Raw genomic sequence first — 17,921 nt, 5'->3', positions numbered from 1 at the left:
ACTTGATGCCAATGTTACCACTGTCACTATAATTTGTCCTTTCCACACATATTTGCTGAGCCTGGGCCAGGCCCAGTTGTAAGAGGCAGGGATAGAGTAAGAGGAAGAATGAGCCACTGGGGGCCATCGCAGGGCCCTGGTTCCTCAGGGAGACAGACGGTTAAATGCCCAGTTCAGATGGAGGTGCCGAAAGCTGAGACAGAAAGGTTGGGGCTGGGGCACCACGCAGGGCCCAGGAGGACTTGGAAGAGGTGACCTGATCCCGGAGCTGATTGAAAGGCCACTGCCCTGTGCAGAGGTGGGCAGGAGGCAGGGAGGCAGGAGGAGGTCTGTGGCCTTGTGTGGCGGCACCTAACGGGCCTAGAGCCAGCTGGTGCACTGGACTGGAAACTGGCCGTGGTGGGGGCACTGACGCCAAGGGAATCAGCGACTGCCAGACTCAGGCTCTCCCTCCAAGAGCCAGTCGTTACCCACAGAGCAGCACCCCAGGTCTCCTCTCCTCTCACGGAGGAAGACAGAGTCCCCCAGAAGAGGGCAGGGTGGGAGGTCACGGGCCAGGTGTTGGATCCCACTGTTCCCCTGAGTGCCGTGGTCCTGGGAAGGCCCGGGGCAAACCAGGTGTTGATGGAAAGAGTGTCGGAAGTCTCCCCCAGGCCAGGGCGTGACAGCGGGTCCCAAAGGAGAATGAGATGTGAATTTGTCCCCCAGCAGCTGGGGCCATTTCTCGAGCCCAAGCATAACACCTCCCTGGACAACAACTAGTTACCAAAGGCGGAAATGGAAGGAACGGCAGATCTGTGCTTCCAGAGAAGCAGGGCTAGGGGACAGCGAAGGCCTTGCTGTCCGTCCTCTGTCCCTGGAGGTCCCTTGTTCCTGCCTCCAGATTCGCCAGCACCTCTACTGGGCCGCTGTCACCAAGCGCACTGCCAGCCATCACACCACGACTGTGTGCACAGGTCCTAGGGGGACCCCCAAGGTGACACGGTCATGCCAGAGTGACAGGTGTGAGCTGTGCAGTGGAGCCCAAGGGCACGTGGCCAGGGCAAGGCCTCGGGCTATCACCCGCCCAAGAAGGCTCCCACACCCCGCCACCTGGGAGAGCCCTGAGGGCAGTGCCAGCTGTCACTCACCACTATAGTCACACGGTCAGAGTGACAGTGTGGTGAGGAGCACAGAGCCACCAGCCACCGGCTGTGTGATTCCAGACAAGTTACTGTGCCCACCGTCAGCTCCAGGGTCATTGTCAGCTTCCCCCAGTGCTGTCCACAGGGGTCCCGGCTGGAACCTAGTGAACCTGGGACACCCAACACCCAGCCCAGCAGCGTGGGCGCAGTCCCACCCGCCGCCCCAGGCCGGGTAGTGAGGACTCAGGAGACCCCAGTGGATGCTCCCCCATTCCCATGGGACCATGGCCGGTGAGGGCTGAGTAGAAGCCCGGAGAACTCTGGAGCTCTGAAATTCTTTGGGAGGGGCTGGCAGCTAGCATCACCCCCCGGGGGGCTTCCTGGAGGAGGAAGAATTTGCTTGGTGCAGGGCGCTGGTGGAGAACAGAGTGTCTTGGGTGCATGGAGAGGGGAAAGGCTGGGGTGGGGACAAAGAGCACTGTGGCAGCCTTGTGGGCCCGTCCGGGTGAGTCGTGGAGGTGGGCGGGTTTGCTTCCGACATAGCTACTGAAGTTAGCCCAGACCCAGGCAGGGGCTCAGTGCCACACCACGGCTGCAGCGCCAGATGCCAGTCCCAGGCGGTGACCTGCACTGTTGACCAGCTAGCTATAAACAAAGGTCCCGTGATTCCTTCCTCGGGTTCAGTGATTTGCCAGGACGGCTCACGGGGTCAGGGAGACGGTCACCCGCATCATAGACGGATGAAGCAGGACCCACTTGGGGACAGGAAAGAGATGCAGGGCCCCCCTTGACAGGTGGCCCACGGCACCCCGGTGCTTGCCAGCCCACAACTCTCTCCCAACCCTGTCTGTAGGGACTGTCAGGGAGGCTGTATCCTGCGGGCAGGAGGGACTGGAATCTGTCTGTAGACCTCTCTCCTTCCTGCGGGGTGGGGTGGAGCTGAAAGTTTGAAGCTTGATCATGCTCGACCTTCCTGGTGACCACCAGCCGCCATCCTGAAGCCCACCACCAGCCCGTGCCCATGCCCACTAAGAGTCACCTCCTACACCAAATGATACTTTTATCACCCCGGAAATTCCAAAGGATTTACGACCTCTGTGTCAGGAACCAGGATCAAAGACCAAATATATATTTCTTATTACATCCGGTCCCACAAACCACAGGCTCTGAAACTCAAATTCTGTCATCAAGTTCTAGATCTACACTGCCTAATATGGTAGCCACTGGCCAGGAGAGGCTACTGAACCCTTGAAATGTGGCTAACCCAAATTGAGATGTGCTGATTACAAAATGCCCATCCATCTCTAAGAGTTAACGGGAAAAAAATTCTATAAAGTAGCTCATCAAAGACTTTTCACATTCATGTGTTGGATATTGTCTTTGTCCATTTCATCTTGCCATAACAAAACACCTGAGGGTGAGTAACTTACAAAGAAAAGAGGGTTATTTGGCTCTCTATTCTGGTGGCTAAAGGATCCAAACCGCATGGCACCAGCATCCTGGCTGCGTTTCCAGATGACAGAAAAGTGAAAAGGGAAGCAAGCAGGAAGCAAGAGACCAGAGAGGTGCCAGCTCGCTGTTCTGTAACAACCCACTCTCAAGGAACTAAGCCAGTCCCAAGAGACCAGACCCGCTCCCAAGAGAAGCATCAATCCACTGGTGAAGCCGGAGGTGCCAGGACCTCGCCACCTCCCACTACCCCACCTCTTCAGGGTCCCACTCGTCAACGCTTCCATGCTGGGGATGAAGCATGCGGCACCTGAACCTGGGGGACCAACCAGATCCCAACCACGGCCAGTGCTAAATCAGACCTGTTATCTGAATTAATTCCACCTGAGTCCTTTCTTTTTTGTAACATGGCTACTAGGAAATGAAAACTTCTGTGGCTCCCCTTGCACTTCTGTTGGACAGCGCTGCTCTGGGCACGGGAGATGCCACACAGCAGACCAGCGGGATTTGGAGGAAAGGGCAGTAAAGACGGCCACGGAGCCGGCGGAGGAAGAGACGCTCGAGGGGAGCGGCGAACAGCCCAAGGGCCCAGCAAGCCACGTTCTGATCCAAGAAAACCGGCTGTGGGTAAAAGATAGCACGGCATTTCTGAGACATTGGAAACTGGACAGGCCGGGCGGCAGCCCTGAGGAATTCCTGCCAGGAGGCTTCAGGTGTGGTAATGGTTGTGCAGCTTTGCTCTCTGGACCGCGCCTGCAGCTTTTAGAGACGTGCACTGAACTATTGACAAATCCAAGGACAGACGCACGTGCAGGGGCTGCATCCAGTCACGGAGGAGGGGCGGCGGGCTGGGGCTACAGGAAAGATCTGCCGTGCACTGGGAATCACTGAAGCTGGCCGATGTTCCACGGAGCACCAGGACGCTGGTCCACCTACTTGTGTACATATTCAAGTTTTTCTATCATGAAAAGGTTTTTAAAAACAAACTGGAGCTGTGTGCAATGGCCACACCTAGAATCCCAGCAACTCGGAGGCTGAGGCAGGAGGATCTCAAGTTTGAGGCCAGCCTGGGCAACTTGGCGAGACTCTCAAAATAAAAATTTAAAAAGGCCTGGAAGGACTGGGTGGGGGAGAAAGAGACCAAAACACCTGGGGTTCGGCCCAGCCTCCTGGTGCCCACTCCAGCTTTGGTCTTGTGGCTTTTGTCTCTGTTTGCTCATCTGTAAAGCAGGGATGGTGGCTGCGGTCCCCTCCCCCGGTTGCAGGTCTATATCTGCAACGTGTTCAGAATCGTGGAAACGAGAGGAAGGAGATGAAAACCTGTCACAGGCCCTTCGCACACCTCCTGACAGGACCCTGTCCTCGCAGCACCCTGCTCAGAGGAGGCCGTCCCCACTTCCTCAAGAGGCCAAGTCACCTGCGATCCAGCAAGTAGAGGCAAAGCCGAGCTGCCTGCCGGTCTGGGGAGCCCGGGTGCAGGCCCCGAGTCCCTGCGCTGGCTCCCCTGTCCTCCAGTCCTGAGGGGCCGGGCCCACTGCTGTCAATCAGCTCTCGGAACACACTCCCCGCCCACTCCTTTCTAGAAAGGGTAGACACTGGCAGAACACGGAGTTCTGGAATCCTCCAGGTTGCCTGCCTCGGTTCGCAGTGGGGCCAGAGTCCCACAGCAGAAGTGGGCAGCGACAGAGGTCCTGTGGTGAGGGCAGGGCTTTGACGTGAGTCTGTGGCAGGCCAGGGCTAGAACCACGGCAGCCATAGGGAGCCCTGCAGGAGGCGGGGACGGTCCCTCTCTGCCACGTCTGCCCCGGGAGCTGCTTGTCCACTGTTGCCGTGGGAACCCTTGGCGCCTCTGGAACTCGAGATCTGATCCCTGCTCTCTGCTTGCATGCTTCTCAGGGTGGGGCGCTCAGGGCTTCCTTCTCCAGGGACGTGGTTACCAAGACCCCAGAATCCTCCAGTACAATCCTGCGTCCTCCCAATGTGGCATCGAAGGCCAGAGATATTGGCAGTCCCCAGGGCACATCTGGGCCCAGGCTCTGCCCCCAGGCCTTGCTCTTCCACCTCTTTGCTGCAGAGTCCTAGAGAAAGAGGGCTCTCTGCTGGTCGAGGTCAGGGAAGGCTTCTCGGAGGAGGTGACCTTGGCACTAGGATGCTGCAGGATGCCCTCGTTTCTCTGTCCTGCCCTCGATGTCTTCAGAGCCAAGGCGTGCTGGGGAGCCGAGACCCCGCGTGCTCCAGTGCGCAGGAAGAGACAAAACTCCCCCTGCCCCAAACATGCCCTCTCCCAGCTCCTCCTGCTGGCTCTTTCTGGGGCCAAGTGGCTTCAGGACACGGGGATTTTTCTCCCTGCGCTGCTGGCTCAGGTTCTGCTCATTGGTCATCTCCCCCTGCTGCATAACCAGGCTGGGTGGAAAGCAGGGCCCCACAGGTGGTGGGGGCGTCAGCCAGCTAATCCCTCCTCCTGCCTGGCAGGGCTGTGCCACCCGGGGGCACTGGGCACCTTTCCGGTGCGGAGAGGGGCGGGGGAAAGCACCTCCTGGGCACAGCTCGCCCCGGCTCCCCTCCCCGCCCGAGCTTCCCAGGGAGCGGGTGTGGGGCAGTTCCCCTCTGAGTCTCTGGGTTTCCTGTTTCCTCTCATTGTGACTGAAATGCCCGTGCTAGAAACTGGGACAGGCAGGGCCGAGGGAAGAGGCTGTCTCTATCTTCACGCGCAGGTGTGTGCACCTCTGCTCGGGCTGGGCCGTGGGGCTTGGGTTGAAATCAGAGCTGACATTCAGCTAATCTCTGAGCGTCAGAACAGGGGCCGGGGAACTGGGGCCCAGGACCTGGGTTCAAGGTGAAGCTCGACCACTGGCCCCGTGTGTCCCCGTAGAGGCCAGGTCTCGGGCCTGCTCTGCCAAGAGCTGCCTGCACTTGATCTAGGATCTGTGAGTGAGCCCGGGAGCCTTCCAGGTGGAAGAAAGAAGGAAGGAGGAGGCCAGGGCCTCAGGCAAGATGGCCCTGGGGCAGGTCCAGACCTCTGAGCAGGAGCAGGCACGCCTTGGCTCTGGCCCCCGCGGTCCTGTTCTTACTGGGGACTCAGGACATTTCCCCACCTCTCTGGGCCTCCGCTGCGCCTGCGTGAGAGAAAGGGGCCTCGGTCCTGCAGCACAAAGCTCTCACCCCATGAGACTGCTTGCAAATTCTGGAAACTGCGGCGAGGAAGGAAGTGCTCACCGACATGGTACACACACACACACACACACACACACACACACACACACGGCTCCTCCGCTGCCCTCCTGCCACTCGCAGCTCAAACCAATGACGGCTGGCAAGACTGGGGCTGAGGGGCCTCCTGTGCTGGGAACCCGCACGTCAGACTATCCCAGGGACCTGGCAGCCATCGGAGCCCAGGAGGAAGCCCACGCAGCCAAACAAGGCTGCCAGTTTCCCTGCCCTGTGCTGCCGGCCTCCCAGCAGCCCCCCACTCCGACGGCCTGCTGAGCCGGGCCTGAGCTGCCCTGGGCGGCTGCCTGCACAGAGAGCCTTCCCTGTGGGGATGTGAGTCACGCCTGTCCTCCGGGGCAGCCCTCGGCAGCCCACTCGGCGGGCCTCAGCTGCTCCCCTCAGCCCTGGGCACCGGACGCTTGGCATCCAGGCGCAGCAGACCTGGCTTGGCCCCTGCCTCTTACCAGCTGTGTGGCTTCCATGCTGGAGCCACCCCACCACCTCCGTGTGCTCCCCTGGAACACGGCTGCAGTGACACGCCACCTCTCAGTGCAGTTTCCAGGACGTCACAGGGAAGCCCAGCACGAGCCCTGAGTTGCCCTTCGCCTCCCTCCTGCGAAGACGTCTGCTCCAGAAAAAAGGAGAAATAAGCATCACCTGCCCTTTATCAGAAAGCCATCAGCCATTTATTGAACACCTACTATGTGTCGGGCACTGGACAGGGAAAGGACAGGTAACACACCAGCAACTGCATCAGGTGTGTCCTATAATATACCAGGTGCAGGAGGGGCCGAGGCAGGAGAGAAGGCAGCAGCCCGAGGAGATGGCAGGCAGGCCTCACCAGAGGGGCAGGACGAGCAGGGATCTGCACTCTGAGATTTGCTCCGGGAACTGTCCTGTGTTCATGGAGGGCAGAGCTGGCCATCTGGGATCTGCGGGGAAGCCAGGACTCTCAGGCACAGACTGAAGCTGTTGTCCCTAAGCTGTTTTCTTCTGCTCGAAACCTCAGATCTGCTCCTCAGTCCTTTCAACTGATTGAGTCAGGCCCACCCAACACACTCCCTTGTTGAGGGTCAGCTGACCGTGGGCTCCAGTCACATCCACAAAATGCCTTCGCTGTGACGCTAGGTTAGCATTCGACCCAGGAAGAGGGAAGGGCGGCCTAGCCAGGTGCACACCAACCTGCCCCTGGCAGAGCACTTGGGGGAGCCTCCAGGGCAGGACTAGCAACTGAGCAGAGGGGCAGGGCAGCTGGAGCAAAGGCAGAGGTGGCAGTGTGGGATGCTCCTCAGGGGACCTGGAGTGCCCACAGAACAGATGACGGATTATAAATGCTGCTCTGTGGGACTGACACAGGGACGGCAGTGTGTGGAAACGCTCGCCCAGGCGTGTCCACGGACTCCGCCTTTCCTCCTGTGATCAAAGTTTAGTCCTCTCTGGCTGGCCGATATTCAACACTGAGACGGCAGGCGACGGTGCTCCTCTTTCGGCCCCCCTGGTCAGGTGGATGCAGGAACTCCGAGGACTGCTCTCTCTGCACGAGAGGGAAGGAACCAAGGCAAGGTCAGAGGGCCTGCATTCCGAGGGAGGGTCTGAGGCCTCCGCACGGCCGTCTCTGGGGTACTCTATCCTGAGCTCCTGAGCTCCAGCAATATAATGCATTGACCCAGAGACAACTAGGAAGACCTGAGTCCTGCTGGTCAGAAAGGAGACTTCTCTTTTAGTGGAAAGGAGTAGTAGAATGTCCGATGACATTTTTCATTTATTAAAACTGTGCATGCCTGTCGTACTGTGACTCAGGAGGCTGAGGCAGGAGGATCACAAATCTAAAGGCAGCCTGGGCAACTGCAGCAATTTAGCAAGACTCTGTCTCAAAAAATACAAGAAACAAGCTGTTAAAAATGTGAAATCCAACGTGGGGCCAGGAAGCACAGGTGCTGGACAGAAGCGCCACAGTGAGCAGGAAACAGAGGGATGAGCAGCGTATCCGAGGGCAAGCAGACTCCAGCCGGCCAGCCTCACCCGCCCTGCAGAAAGCACAACGGAGGGAGCTCTGCTTTTCCAGGTTCTCCCTTGGCCCCTCAAAAACGTTTCCAGAAACTTCTGGCCCATGAAGTGTCCAAATGTCAGAAGGGCCACATGCACGTGCCCAGGGCTGATCCTACTTTCTGGTCCGGCACTCTAGGACTCTGTGACGGGAGGCTGGCTTCCCACACCGGCCTCACAGGCCGCTTTCACCTTTGCGGAAATGAGCCTCAAGGGCTCCCTGGAGAAGGTCTGTAGGACGCACCTCGCTGCCCAGGCCAGCAAGGTGTGGGAGGCACCGCTGGCCCTTCCTGTGAGCCGCAGCCTGCGGTCACCTCGTGCTGCTCCGTAAACAGCGGCACGACTCAGTGGCCTGTGGATCAGGACGTAGGGCAGAGCATTGACCCTGGAGGGGCCAGGACCAGGACTCAGGGGGCCTCCCTTCTTTCTACCTTTGGCCTTGACTCCAGCTTGCTGGGTGCCCTGAGCAAACGTCCAAGGATGGGGTGTGCTGACCCCAGCAGCAGGCGCGGGGAGCTTGGAGGTGGGAGGAGGCCGGGGGCGGGTCTCCCCTCTGAGACTGGCTATAAGGAACGCACGGAGCTGTTGCTGGAGGAGCTGCAGACGGAGCCGCGTGTCCTCCATGGTGCCCCTGGGTGGGCAGCCGTCCTCACAGAAATACCCGTCTGTCCCTCCATCTGTGAAATGCATCAGACCTGGGCTGGTCTGTGAGCAGGAGGGCACGCTGGATGGAAGGGACCCCCCTACACCCCAGCCCTGGTGTGGCTGACCCACGGGGCGACTCTGTGGTGTAGCAAGGGCTCTGACCGCCACTGCCTGCACTTGACCTGCGTTGACCTGTCTGCTCCCCACAACAGCCCCGGAGGGAGGGCCAGGGCACTTTTATACTAAACCCTGTCAGACATTTAAGAAAAACGAGGCGTGAGGAGGTCACACAGTCAGCCCCTGGAGGAGGGCTCAGTCCATCCCCTAAACCGCCAGGCTGGGTCTCCCCACTTGTCCAGCATGTTTCCAGCCAGACACTTCCACATTAGACCATCCCATTTCTGCCATATCTATGGCACCTGTATAACCATAGCTTTACTACTGGCTTATTTTCCAACTGTAACTTCATCTCGCCAACTTAAATAGAAAATGGCTATCATTTGTCATCTAAAAGGAGTTAGTTATAAACATACAGACACTTCCTTAAATTCTGGCTAGATCGGGAGGACCAGCCACAGCTGAGCCTGCTCTCCCTGTCGAATGGGGCATGTCTCTGTCTGTTTTCTGTTGCTATGACAGAACACCTGAGACTGAGAAACTTATAAAGGAAAAAGACCCATTTTGTCTCTGGAGGTTGGAAGTCCAAGACTGTGAGGACACAAAGGCTGCTCGACCCCTGATGGGAAGCAAAAGGGCATCAAGGCGTTCATGCATGAGCCTGGGGAACACGCGCAAGTGGGAGACTCTGAATACTACTCAGTGGCACCGCCCTGAGACTATCTGCCACCTGGTGAGAGGGAGGACTCAAGGGTCCCCACCCCCCCACTGTGGGAAATGCTTCCCGGCTTATCACAAAACCCCAAAACACAGGCACGAGTTGTCCTAGGGGACAGAAAGGACCCTGCCCCTCTACCCTCTGAGCTCTGGCCGAGGCCCCTGTAACAGGAGGCAGAGTCCCAGGAGAAGCAGACCCCAGGTGCGGCGGGAGTCTTCCTAAGGACGGGAAGAAGGGGCTCCTGCTGGGCTCGGTGCAGAGAGGCCGGGAGAAGGCGACAGAGCGGGAGCTGAGGACACACAGGCGCGATGGGCCTGCAGACCCCGAAGGGCGCGGCCACAGAGCTGCCCGTGCACAGGGCACCTGCCACCCCAGCCTAGGGCAGCAGTCCTGCCGGCACCTGCAGCTTCCCAGGCTCCTTCGGCTTCACAGTCAAGCTTCCGAAGCACCCAGCTGTGGGGTAGGGGCCCCAAACCCATCAGTGCTCCAGGTTGGGGGTCCGTACAAAGCCTGGCGCTGGAGACGGTGACGCTCTGAGTCTGGGGGAGGCCCAGCCTCCAAGGCCCTGAGACCCAGATTCCTGGGAAAGCAAACAGGCTTCCTCTGAGACCCAGGTGGAACTGACTCCTGGCGGCACCCAGCCGGGGCCATGTGCCTAAATGGTGGGAAACGAGTTTAAGGGGCGTCTTCTTGGACGGCCTTCTGAGGGGCAGAGCACGTGGGTCGCAGGGTTGGATGTCCCCTTGAAGCCTCTGCTGCAGAGTCAGCTCCTGCCCACAGCCCCCGCCCCAGCCATGAGGGTCAGCGCCTGGGAGGGGCTGAAGTCCACTCTCCTGGCTCTGCAGATGGGGAAACCGAGGCCCATAGGGATAAAGGGACTCACTTTCGCTCACAGAGGGCCGCTCCCGACCACCACCCTCCACAGGCCATGCGCCATGCCCCTCCCTCATTTCCTCACAGCTGACCGTACTGTCGTCCCAGGACATGTGAGTCTGGGTCCCCTGAGGGAGCGGGCAGCTTCCAGCTGGGCAACGTGGAGAGGCGAGGCAGCACGTGAGTCAGACAGGAGGTGCCTGCCCCAGGGCCTCTAGGTGGGGACACAGGCCTGAGCTTCCCTGCCTCTCGCCCTTGGAGAGCAGGGCCCTGGTGGACGCCATGGACTCTGGTCCAGTCCCTGAGGGCACTGAGGGAGGAGCCGGGGAAGCCAGTAGCCATCTGGCTCTTCTCCCTCTCTCAGCCTCCAGTCTCAGCCCCTACTGGCCAGACCCAAAGAGGAGTCAGATGGCAAGGAGCCCATGGTGCTGGCCCCACGGGACTCCAGAGGCCAGGTCCAGGTGGGAGACCCAGGAGGTGACCTGGAAGAGCACACACAGCTCCCTGCCCCAGCCCTACCTCCAGAGCAATGGACAGAAGCAAGTAGGGACCCAGGCTCCCAGATTCTCTTGGATCCTTAAGTCCCCCGAGCTCTGGACCCTGGGGAAAGCTACAGAGAAAAGTCCTAGCCTGTTTTGAAAAGAAGTGCAGTGTTTACAGCCTGGGGCAGCAGTGAGATCCAGCTGGGCGGATGTGGCCAGATCTGGGACACGCAAGATGAGGCCGGTGGAAACAGGGACACCTCCCTGGTAATGGCACTGCAGGACCTGAGTTAGCTCAGGGCTGCCATTGTCTGGGTGGGAATCGGAGGCCAGGCAGGGAGGCTGAGGTCCCCTGCTGCACAGACCAGCTGGAGGCCAAGGGGAGGGGAGGCTTGTCCCCCTACTTCCTGCTGGCTAGGATGCTTGGTTATCCTTGAAAGGTTTGGAAAGTAAGTGATTCAGACATGACCGCTGGCCCCCAGTTGGATCTTCTCTCCATTTGCCCTCAGCAAACCAGCAAACTTCTTCCCTCCCCAAACTCCCCTCCTTGCATCCCTGGCGAGCTCCTGGCCCCGGGCTCGGCTCTGCTGAGGTTCCAGTTCCATAAATCTTTTCTGGGGTTAACCGAACCCCTGCCCCTGCCCTCCCGGTTGACGGCTCGGCCTTGCCTTTCTCCGTGTGACATCCTGGGCTGTCTGCTCCCTGACCTCCACGTCCCGCCACGGAACGAGGAGAGCCGGGTTTCAGAAGTGCAGCGCCCAGGGTCGTCCAGACCCCGAGTTCTGAGCGACTGAGAGCTGGCACGGGGCAGGTTTGGGCACGCAATGCACACCTGTGCACACACGCACACACATACAAGTGCACATGTCCACGGCTCCTGACATGAGTTGGAGGCGGGAGGACCAGGTTCCTCGGGACCCTGGAGAGAGTGCCGAGTCTGGAGAACGAGGGGTTAGAGCCCGTCCACAACCCAGCAGCAGGATGTAGAAATCGCCCCCACCCTTCTGCACCCCAGGTGCCCCGTGCAAGGCGAGTGTGCAGCAGACACCTGCCTCCCTGGGTGGGGGTCAAGTGCAGGAGGGGAGATGGGGAGGCGCTGTCCATGGCAGCCTGTTGGGCAGGAGGGCAGACACCTTCCCACAGGGGCCACTCAGAGCAGGAGAGCCTGGTACTGGCCCCACCAGAAGGGATCGAGGACCCTCACCAAGCCGTCTCCTACTAATCTCGAAGCCAAGGCCCCTAATCCACCCCATACAGCTCTGCCGTTCAGACCCTCCCTCAGCTCAGCCCCCACTGGACCAGCAGCATCTCCCTCCCCAGACGCAAGTCTCAGAAGAACCTCACCCTCCACAGGGCCAGTCTAGATATAGGACCCCCTCCAGGTCTGCCCTCCCTGCTCCTCCACTCTGCAGAAGGTGGAGCACCCAGGAGCACCCCTGACCCCCCCCCCAACCCTTCCAATCTACCCTGGCACCAGCAAATCAGCTCTACTCTCTGAACCCCTCTGGACTCCAACTTCCTCTCTCTCCATCACCCCACGCCTAGGTTAATGGACACCACTTGCTAACTGGACTCTGTATTTCTACTTTGTCCTGACAATCCCCTCTCTCCCAGCAGCCTCCAGGGCCTAACATTCATGCCAAGCCTCCCTCTGACTCAGGGCCTTTGCACCTGCTCCTTCTTCCTCTATCATGTCCTTCCACCCTCCTACTCCTGCTCATGTGCAGGTTTCAGCATCAATATCCACTCACTTTCCATTGCTATAACAAAACACCTGAGGCTGTATACTTATTTTAAAAAAAAGATTTATTTATCTCACAGATTTGGAGGTCAAAAATCCAAAAAGTGTGGAGCCAGCTCTGTTGAGGGCCTCTTGGTGGATGACATCACAGTGGGAGTGCCCATGAGAGGGAGAGATTACGTGACCTGAGAGGAGGCCAGAGGAGGGGAGAGGCCAGTCTCCTTCTGTACCACAATCCTCTCAGGCAACCAGCTGAGGTCCCTTCTGGGGGCAGTGCCCCCAAGGTCAAATTACCTTGTATTCAGCCACTACCTTCAACATCAGCCCACTGGGAACCCAGTTTGCAATGCAGGAACCCTTGCGGGTCACACTCAAGACACATCACTAACATAGGACCTTAGGACTCATCTACACACAGATCAGTGGGCATCACTGTGACCATCTGGGTAACGTCTCTTTGGCACTCCTCTCACCACTATGTGCCAGCAGGGCGTGTGGCAAGCCCCACATCCACGTGTGCTAGGTACCAGGCTCTGCACACTCGCTCCCTTCCTGCTGGAGAACACAGGTATTTATGGTCCCCAGCGGTCCCGCCCCCTAACTATCTTTTCTCTTTCCATCAGCCCTGGCTGGGCCGCGCCCTCAGCCCACTCTGCCCAGATGCTCTCCACCTGGAAGAGACCAATGCTGCTGTCTGTTCATGAGGACCCCATGCCCACCACAGCCTCCTTCAGGTGGGTGCAGGGGCTTTTCAACGTAGTGCTCAGAGCGACCCTCAGGTCCTGGACAGCAGCAGAAGGTCCAAAGACAGGAGCTCTCGAGTGTTCTGAGCTGTGGCACAGGGGCGCAGGGAGCAGGCTGCTCCGGGGGACTGTGGGAGGGTCCCAGGGCACACTCCTGCTTGTCACACGCGAACCTCCCAGGCAAACTCAGAAAGGAAGGTCAGAGCGTTCAACCCTGACATGTACACCCAACGATCAGACAGAGGCTAGCAACTTGCTGTGGAGACAGAACGTCTCCAACACACGCTGGCAGCTGTGTTCCCTCCTAAGGAGGGAAGTGGGGACTGATCCGGAGTGGAGGTGGAGGGAGGAAAGGCTAGGTCCCGCCACACAGGGCCAGGGCCAGCCTGGTTTCTGGGTCTGAGGCAGGTGCAGCCTTTCAGATGGCCAACTTGGCCAGGGCCGTAGCACATGGCCCTGGCTCCCAATGCCACACCCACCAGCTGATCTGCAGCCTCTCGGAACGGGCTGTGGGCCAGGGTGCAGCCCAGTTCTCGACCTGCCTGGCTGAGAAATCAACACACATGTCCAGTGTTGTGCTAAGTCTCCAGTGACTCACCCTGAGGAGCACAATGCTCAGGTTTGGGGCCTCTGAGGACACAGGTGATCTATAGCTGCAGGAATGGGGGCCAAACGCTGACCGAGGGAATGGCCACAGGGAGGTCTTCGCCTCAGAAGCCTGCAGAGGAGCCTGCCTGTTTGCAGGGCTCAGAACTAGGGGCTGCCATGGGGAGCTTGTTCCTGGGCTTTTCTGGAGCCAGAGGACGCACTTCCAGGGCAGCAGTTGGCTCCTGGCCTTGTGACCACCCGAGGGTCCTCCCAGCATGGTGGCTGCTTTCCCAGATCAAGCAATCCAAGAGGCCAAGAAGGAAGCCGCAGCACATTTTATGACCTAGCCTCTGAGGACACCACTGCTGGTGCCATTGGTTAGAAGCAAGTCGCCAAGTCCCGCCCATATTCACAGGGAGAGGAGTTAGACTGCTCCTTCTGAAGGGAACAATACCAAAAAAAATTTGGACATATTAAAGCTACCTGAGGGATCCTTCCAGAACAACCTTCCACTTGGTTTTTCCCCCTCCTACAGGGGCAAAGCCTCACATCCTCAGCAACCAGCGCAGACCAGCCAGTCCCCTTATCCAACCTCATCTCTCGAAATTTCCACCTGCCCTCCCGACCCCAGGCACCACCTTCCAGAACATGCCAGCAGCTTCTCACTCTGCTAAAGCTGCTCCCCCTGACTCTTGGGCCCTTCCTCCTGCCCACCCCTGGCTCCCCATCCCCACCCACCTGTCCTGCCCTCCTTGCCGGGGCCTGCCACCCCACCCCACACTTGTCACACACTGGACCAGGGTCAGAGTAGATCAGGGAGAGTGGGTTCCTCCCGTGTCCCTCCAGGATAAAAGCGTCCATCAGTGGGTCCCGGGCTGGCTCAGGATGGCCTCTGGCTGCCATGAGCAGCAGCAGGGCTTTTCCTGGGACATCCCAGAAGCCATGACACAGTCTCTCCTGGGATCTGGCTCAGCTCCTCCTCCTGGGCCTCCCAGCAGGGGCCTCCCAGGAGGAGCCTCCTTACCTTGCCTTGCATGCACACAGCACGAGCACTGGAGACACGTCCACCGTGCTCTGCGTGTGCTGCAGGCTGTTCAGGGTGTCTTCACATGAACCTGGCCACCACCATGCAAAGAGTGTCAGGAAGAGAATAACGCGCTACTCCAAAGAAAGCAAAACGGAAGCTCAGAGAGGTCAAGCAATTTCCCCAAGACTACACAGCCAGAAGTTGGAACCACTTCTGCCCAAGTCCTGTGCCTCTTTGCTGAAGGTAGAAACTGTGAGTCTTCACAGCGAACACGTCTAGCAACAGTCTCCCTCCTGGTCTCTGAGGCTCATCTAAGGGCAAAAGAGGAATCAATGGGTTGACGATGAGGTCACTGTATTACTCAGCCTTTTGTGATCAAAACGCCTGACTATAACTTAGGGGGGGAAAGATTTATTTGGGCTGATGGGTTCATAGGTCTCAGTCCCTGGTCGCTGACCCCCTGCTCTAGGCCTGAGGTGAGGTTGAACATCACGGTGGAAGGGCCTAATTGAGAGAGAGAGAGAGAGAGAGGAGAAGATACAGTCCCAGGTCATGGCCGCAGTGACCTACTTCTTCTAACCACGCCCACCTGCCCCTGGTTAACACCCAATAGTCCATTCGAATTATGAACCGCTCAGACAATCCACCGATCGGGTCCCCGCCCTCATAATCCTGCCTTTTCACCCCGAACACTGCCACACTGCCTAACACAAGAGCTGTGGGGGGAGCACTCAAGATCCAGTCCCCAACTGTCACCAACACAGAAGCAAGAACTGCCAACAGTGGTACTGGGGTTCACTTGGTTGTTTCAACAGACTAACAAAAATAATGACTCGCTTACTGAACCAAAGGCATCTGGGGCTTTCTGCACGTTGTCTCAGATCTCCAGGACCATTCTAAGAAGTAGATTTTGTTCTTCCAATTTTATTGGTCAGGTCATTGAGGTTCAGAGAAGTGACTTCCCCAAGGTCACACAGCTAATAAACCAAAAAAAAAAAAAAAAAAAGAAAACTCAGGATGTGAACCCAGCAGGACTGTCTGGCGGCAACCCCACCACCTGCTCTCGCCATCCTGCATCCTGGGGTCACCTGCAATGCTTTGCAGATGGAGGGCGTGGAAATGAAAGATGCTACCCTTTGCCAGAAGAGGGAGGCACTCCGGGAGACAGGGCGTGAGCAGATGGTCCGTGGTCTCATGCCCAGGCTGGAATCTCCCTGTCTGGCATATTTTTCGTGTCTCATTAATTGCTCATCCATGACACAACTTGGAGAAGGTGCTGGATGAGCAGCTCCCTTGGGAGGGGCCGCGGGGTAAGTGAGGAATGCTTTGCACCCTCCTGTTGTGGAAGCTTCCAGGCGTCCCCCACCCAACACTCAGACGGTTCCTGTTGGTGTTGTTGATGGACACTGGCCCAGGAAGTATCCCAGGGGAACTTCAAGGTGAAGAAATGAGGTCTCCATTTAGGTCCAGGAGCAGAGGGGCACTCTAAGACGGAAGGTAGGGTGCCCGGGTCTGGCACTGGCTGAGTTCAGCCCATCACCCTGCTGTCTGGGGGGCAGACAGGCCGTCGCGCTCCCCTTCGCCTTCCCGCTGTTGTGACCTGGAGGTGTAACGGCCCCTTTTCTGCTTTCTTTCAGCACGAGAATGTTCAACATCACCTCGCAAGCCCTTGCGCCTGCTCTTAACGGGACCCTGTCCCAGGACAGTGACTGTCCTGACACGGAGTGGTGGGACTTGCTCAATGCCACCCAGGCCCCCTTCCTCTGGGTCCTGTTCGTGCTGGCCACAGCCGAGAACGTCTTTGTCCTCAGCGTGCTCTGCCTGCACAAGAGCAGCTGCACCGTGGCGGAAATCTACCTGGGGAACCTGGCGATGGCTGACCTGATCTTGGCCTGTGGGCTGCCCTTCTGGGCCATCACCATTGCCAACAACTTCGACTGGCTCTTCGGGGAGGTCCTGTGCCGGGTGGTGAACACCATGATCTACATGAACCTGTACAGCAGCATCTGCTTCCTGATGCTGGTAAGCATCGACCGCTACCTGGCCCTGGTGAAGACCATGTCCATGGGCAGGATGCGCGGGGTGCGCTGGGCCAAAATCTACAGCCTGGTGATCTGGGGCTGCACGCTGCTCCTGAGCTCGCCCATGCTGGTGTTCCGGACCATGCGCGAGTACAGTGACGAGGGCCACAACGTGACTGCATGCGTCATCATCTACCCTTCCCGCACCTGGGAGGTGTTCACCAACGTCCTCCTGAACTTGGTGGGCTTCCTGCTGCCCCTGAGCATCATCACCTTCTGCACGGTGCAGATCATGCAGGTGCTGCGGAACAACGAGATGCAGAAGTTCAAGGAGATCCAGACGGAGAGGAAGGCCACCGTGCTCGTGCTGGCCGTGCTGCTGCTCTTCGTCGTGTGCTGGCTGCCCTTCCAGATCAGCACCTTCCTAGACACGCTGCTGCGCCTCGGCGTCCTCTCCGGCTGCTGGGACAAGCACGTCATCGACGTCATCACGCAGATCAGCTCCTACGTGGCCTACAGCAACAGCTGCCTCAACCCGCTGGTGTACGTCATCGTGGGCAAGCGCTTCCGGAAGAAGGCCCGCGAGGTGTACCGGGGCGCGTGCCGGCAGGGAGGCTGCGTGGCCGAGCCGCCCCCGATGGAGAGCTCCCTGGGCACGCTGCGCACCTCCATCTCGGTGGAACGCCAGATGCACAAGTTGCAGGACTGGGCGAGGAGCAGCCAGTGATGAGGTCACCGGGTACCGCCCCGGGCGCGAGCGCGCAGACAGCGGCTCTCCAGCGCGGCCCCGAGAAGAAGATCGGAAAGCGATCCCGCTCTCCCGGCGCTTGCCGGAGGTCGAGGCGACCTGGGCACAGCCAAGCGCCCCCTCCACGCAATAGTATTATTGCCGCCTGCTGCCACTTCAGGGCCTCCTGCTGCTTCCCAGGAGCCAAGAGGGCCTGGGGGCAGGGGTGGGAGTGACCGAGCTCCTCTCCCTCGGTGGTCCCTCCCTGCCCCAGCATGAGGCTCAGGGCTCCAGGAGAACCTCCGCCCAGCTGTGGTGGGTGGCTGAGTGCACAGCGCCCGGCTGCCCCTGGCTGGGTTTCATTAATCCACACGGCTAGGACTTTGCAGGGTGTTTTGCAGATTAATGGA

At 58.8% G+C, this 17,921-nt stretch overlaps 1 protein-coding gene across 2 annotated transcripts in view; it reads left to right on the top strand.

Moving 5' to 3' along the window:
• BDKRB2 (bradykinin receptor B2) overlaps window positions 1-17,566 on the top strand; it is a 30,641-nt gene extending 13,075 nt beyond the window's left edge. Inside the window, exons 2-3 of one of the 2 annotated variants that reach the window (XM_079127687.1) lie at window positions 13,029-13,139; window positions 16,401-17,566. In XM_079127687.1, the coding sequence (XP_078983813.1) occupies window positions 13,029-13,139; window positions 16,401-17,511 (1,222 nt within the window). In that variant the 3' untranslated portion in view covers window positions 17,512-17,566. The remainder of the gene's footprint in view (window positions 1-13,028; window positions 13,140-16,400) is intronic. The other variant, XM_079127688.1, reaches the window with a different exon arrangement.
• Window positions 17,567-17,921: the final 355 nt, after the last annotated feature.

Source organism: Sciurus vulgaris, assembly GCF_902686455.1.
Source record: "Sciurus vulgaris genome assembly, chromosome: 2".
Taxonomy (NCBI): Eukaryota; Metazoa; Chordata; class Mammalia; order Rodentia; family Sciuridae; genus Sciurus; species Sciurus vulgaris.
Note: the sequence above shows the minus strand (reverse complement) of the source record. Positions and strands in the feature narration are given on the sequence as shown.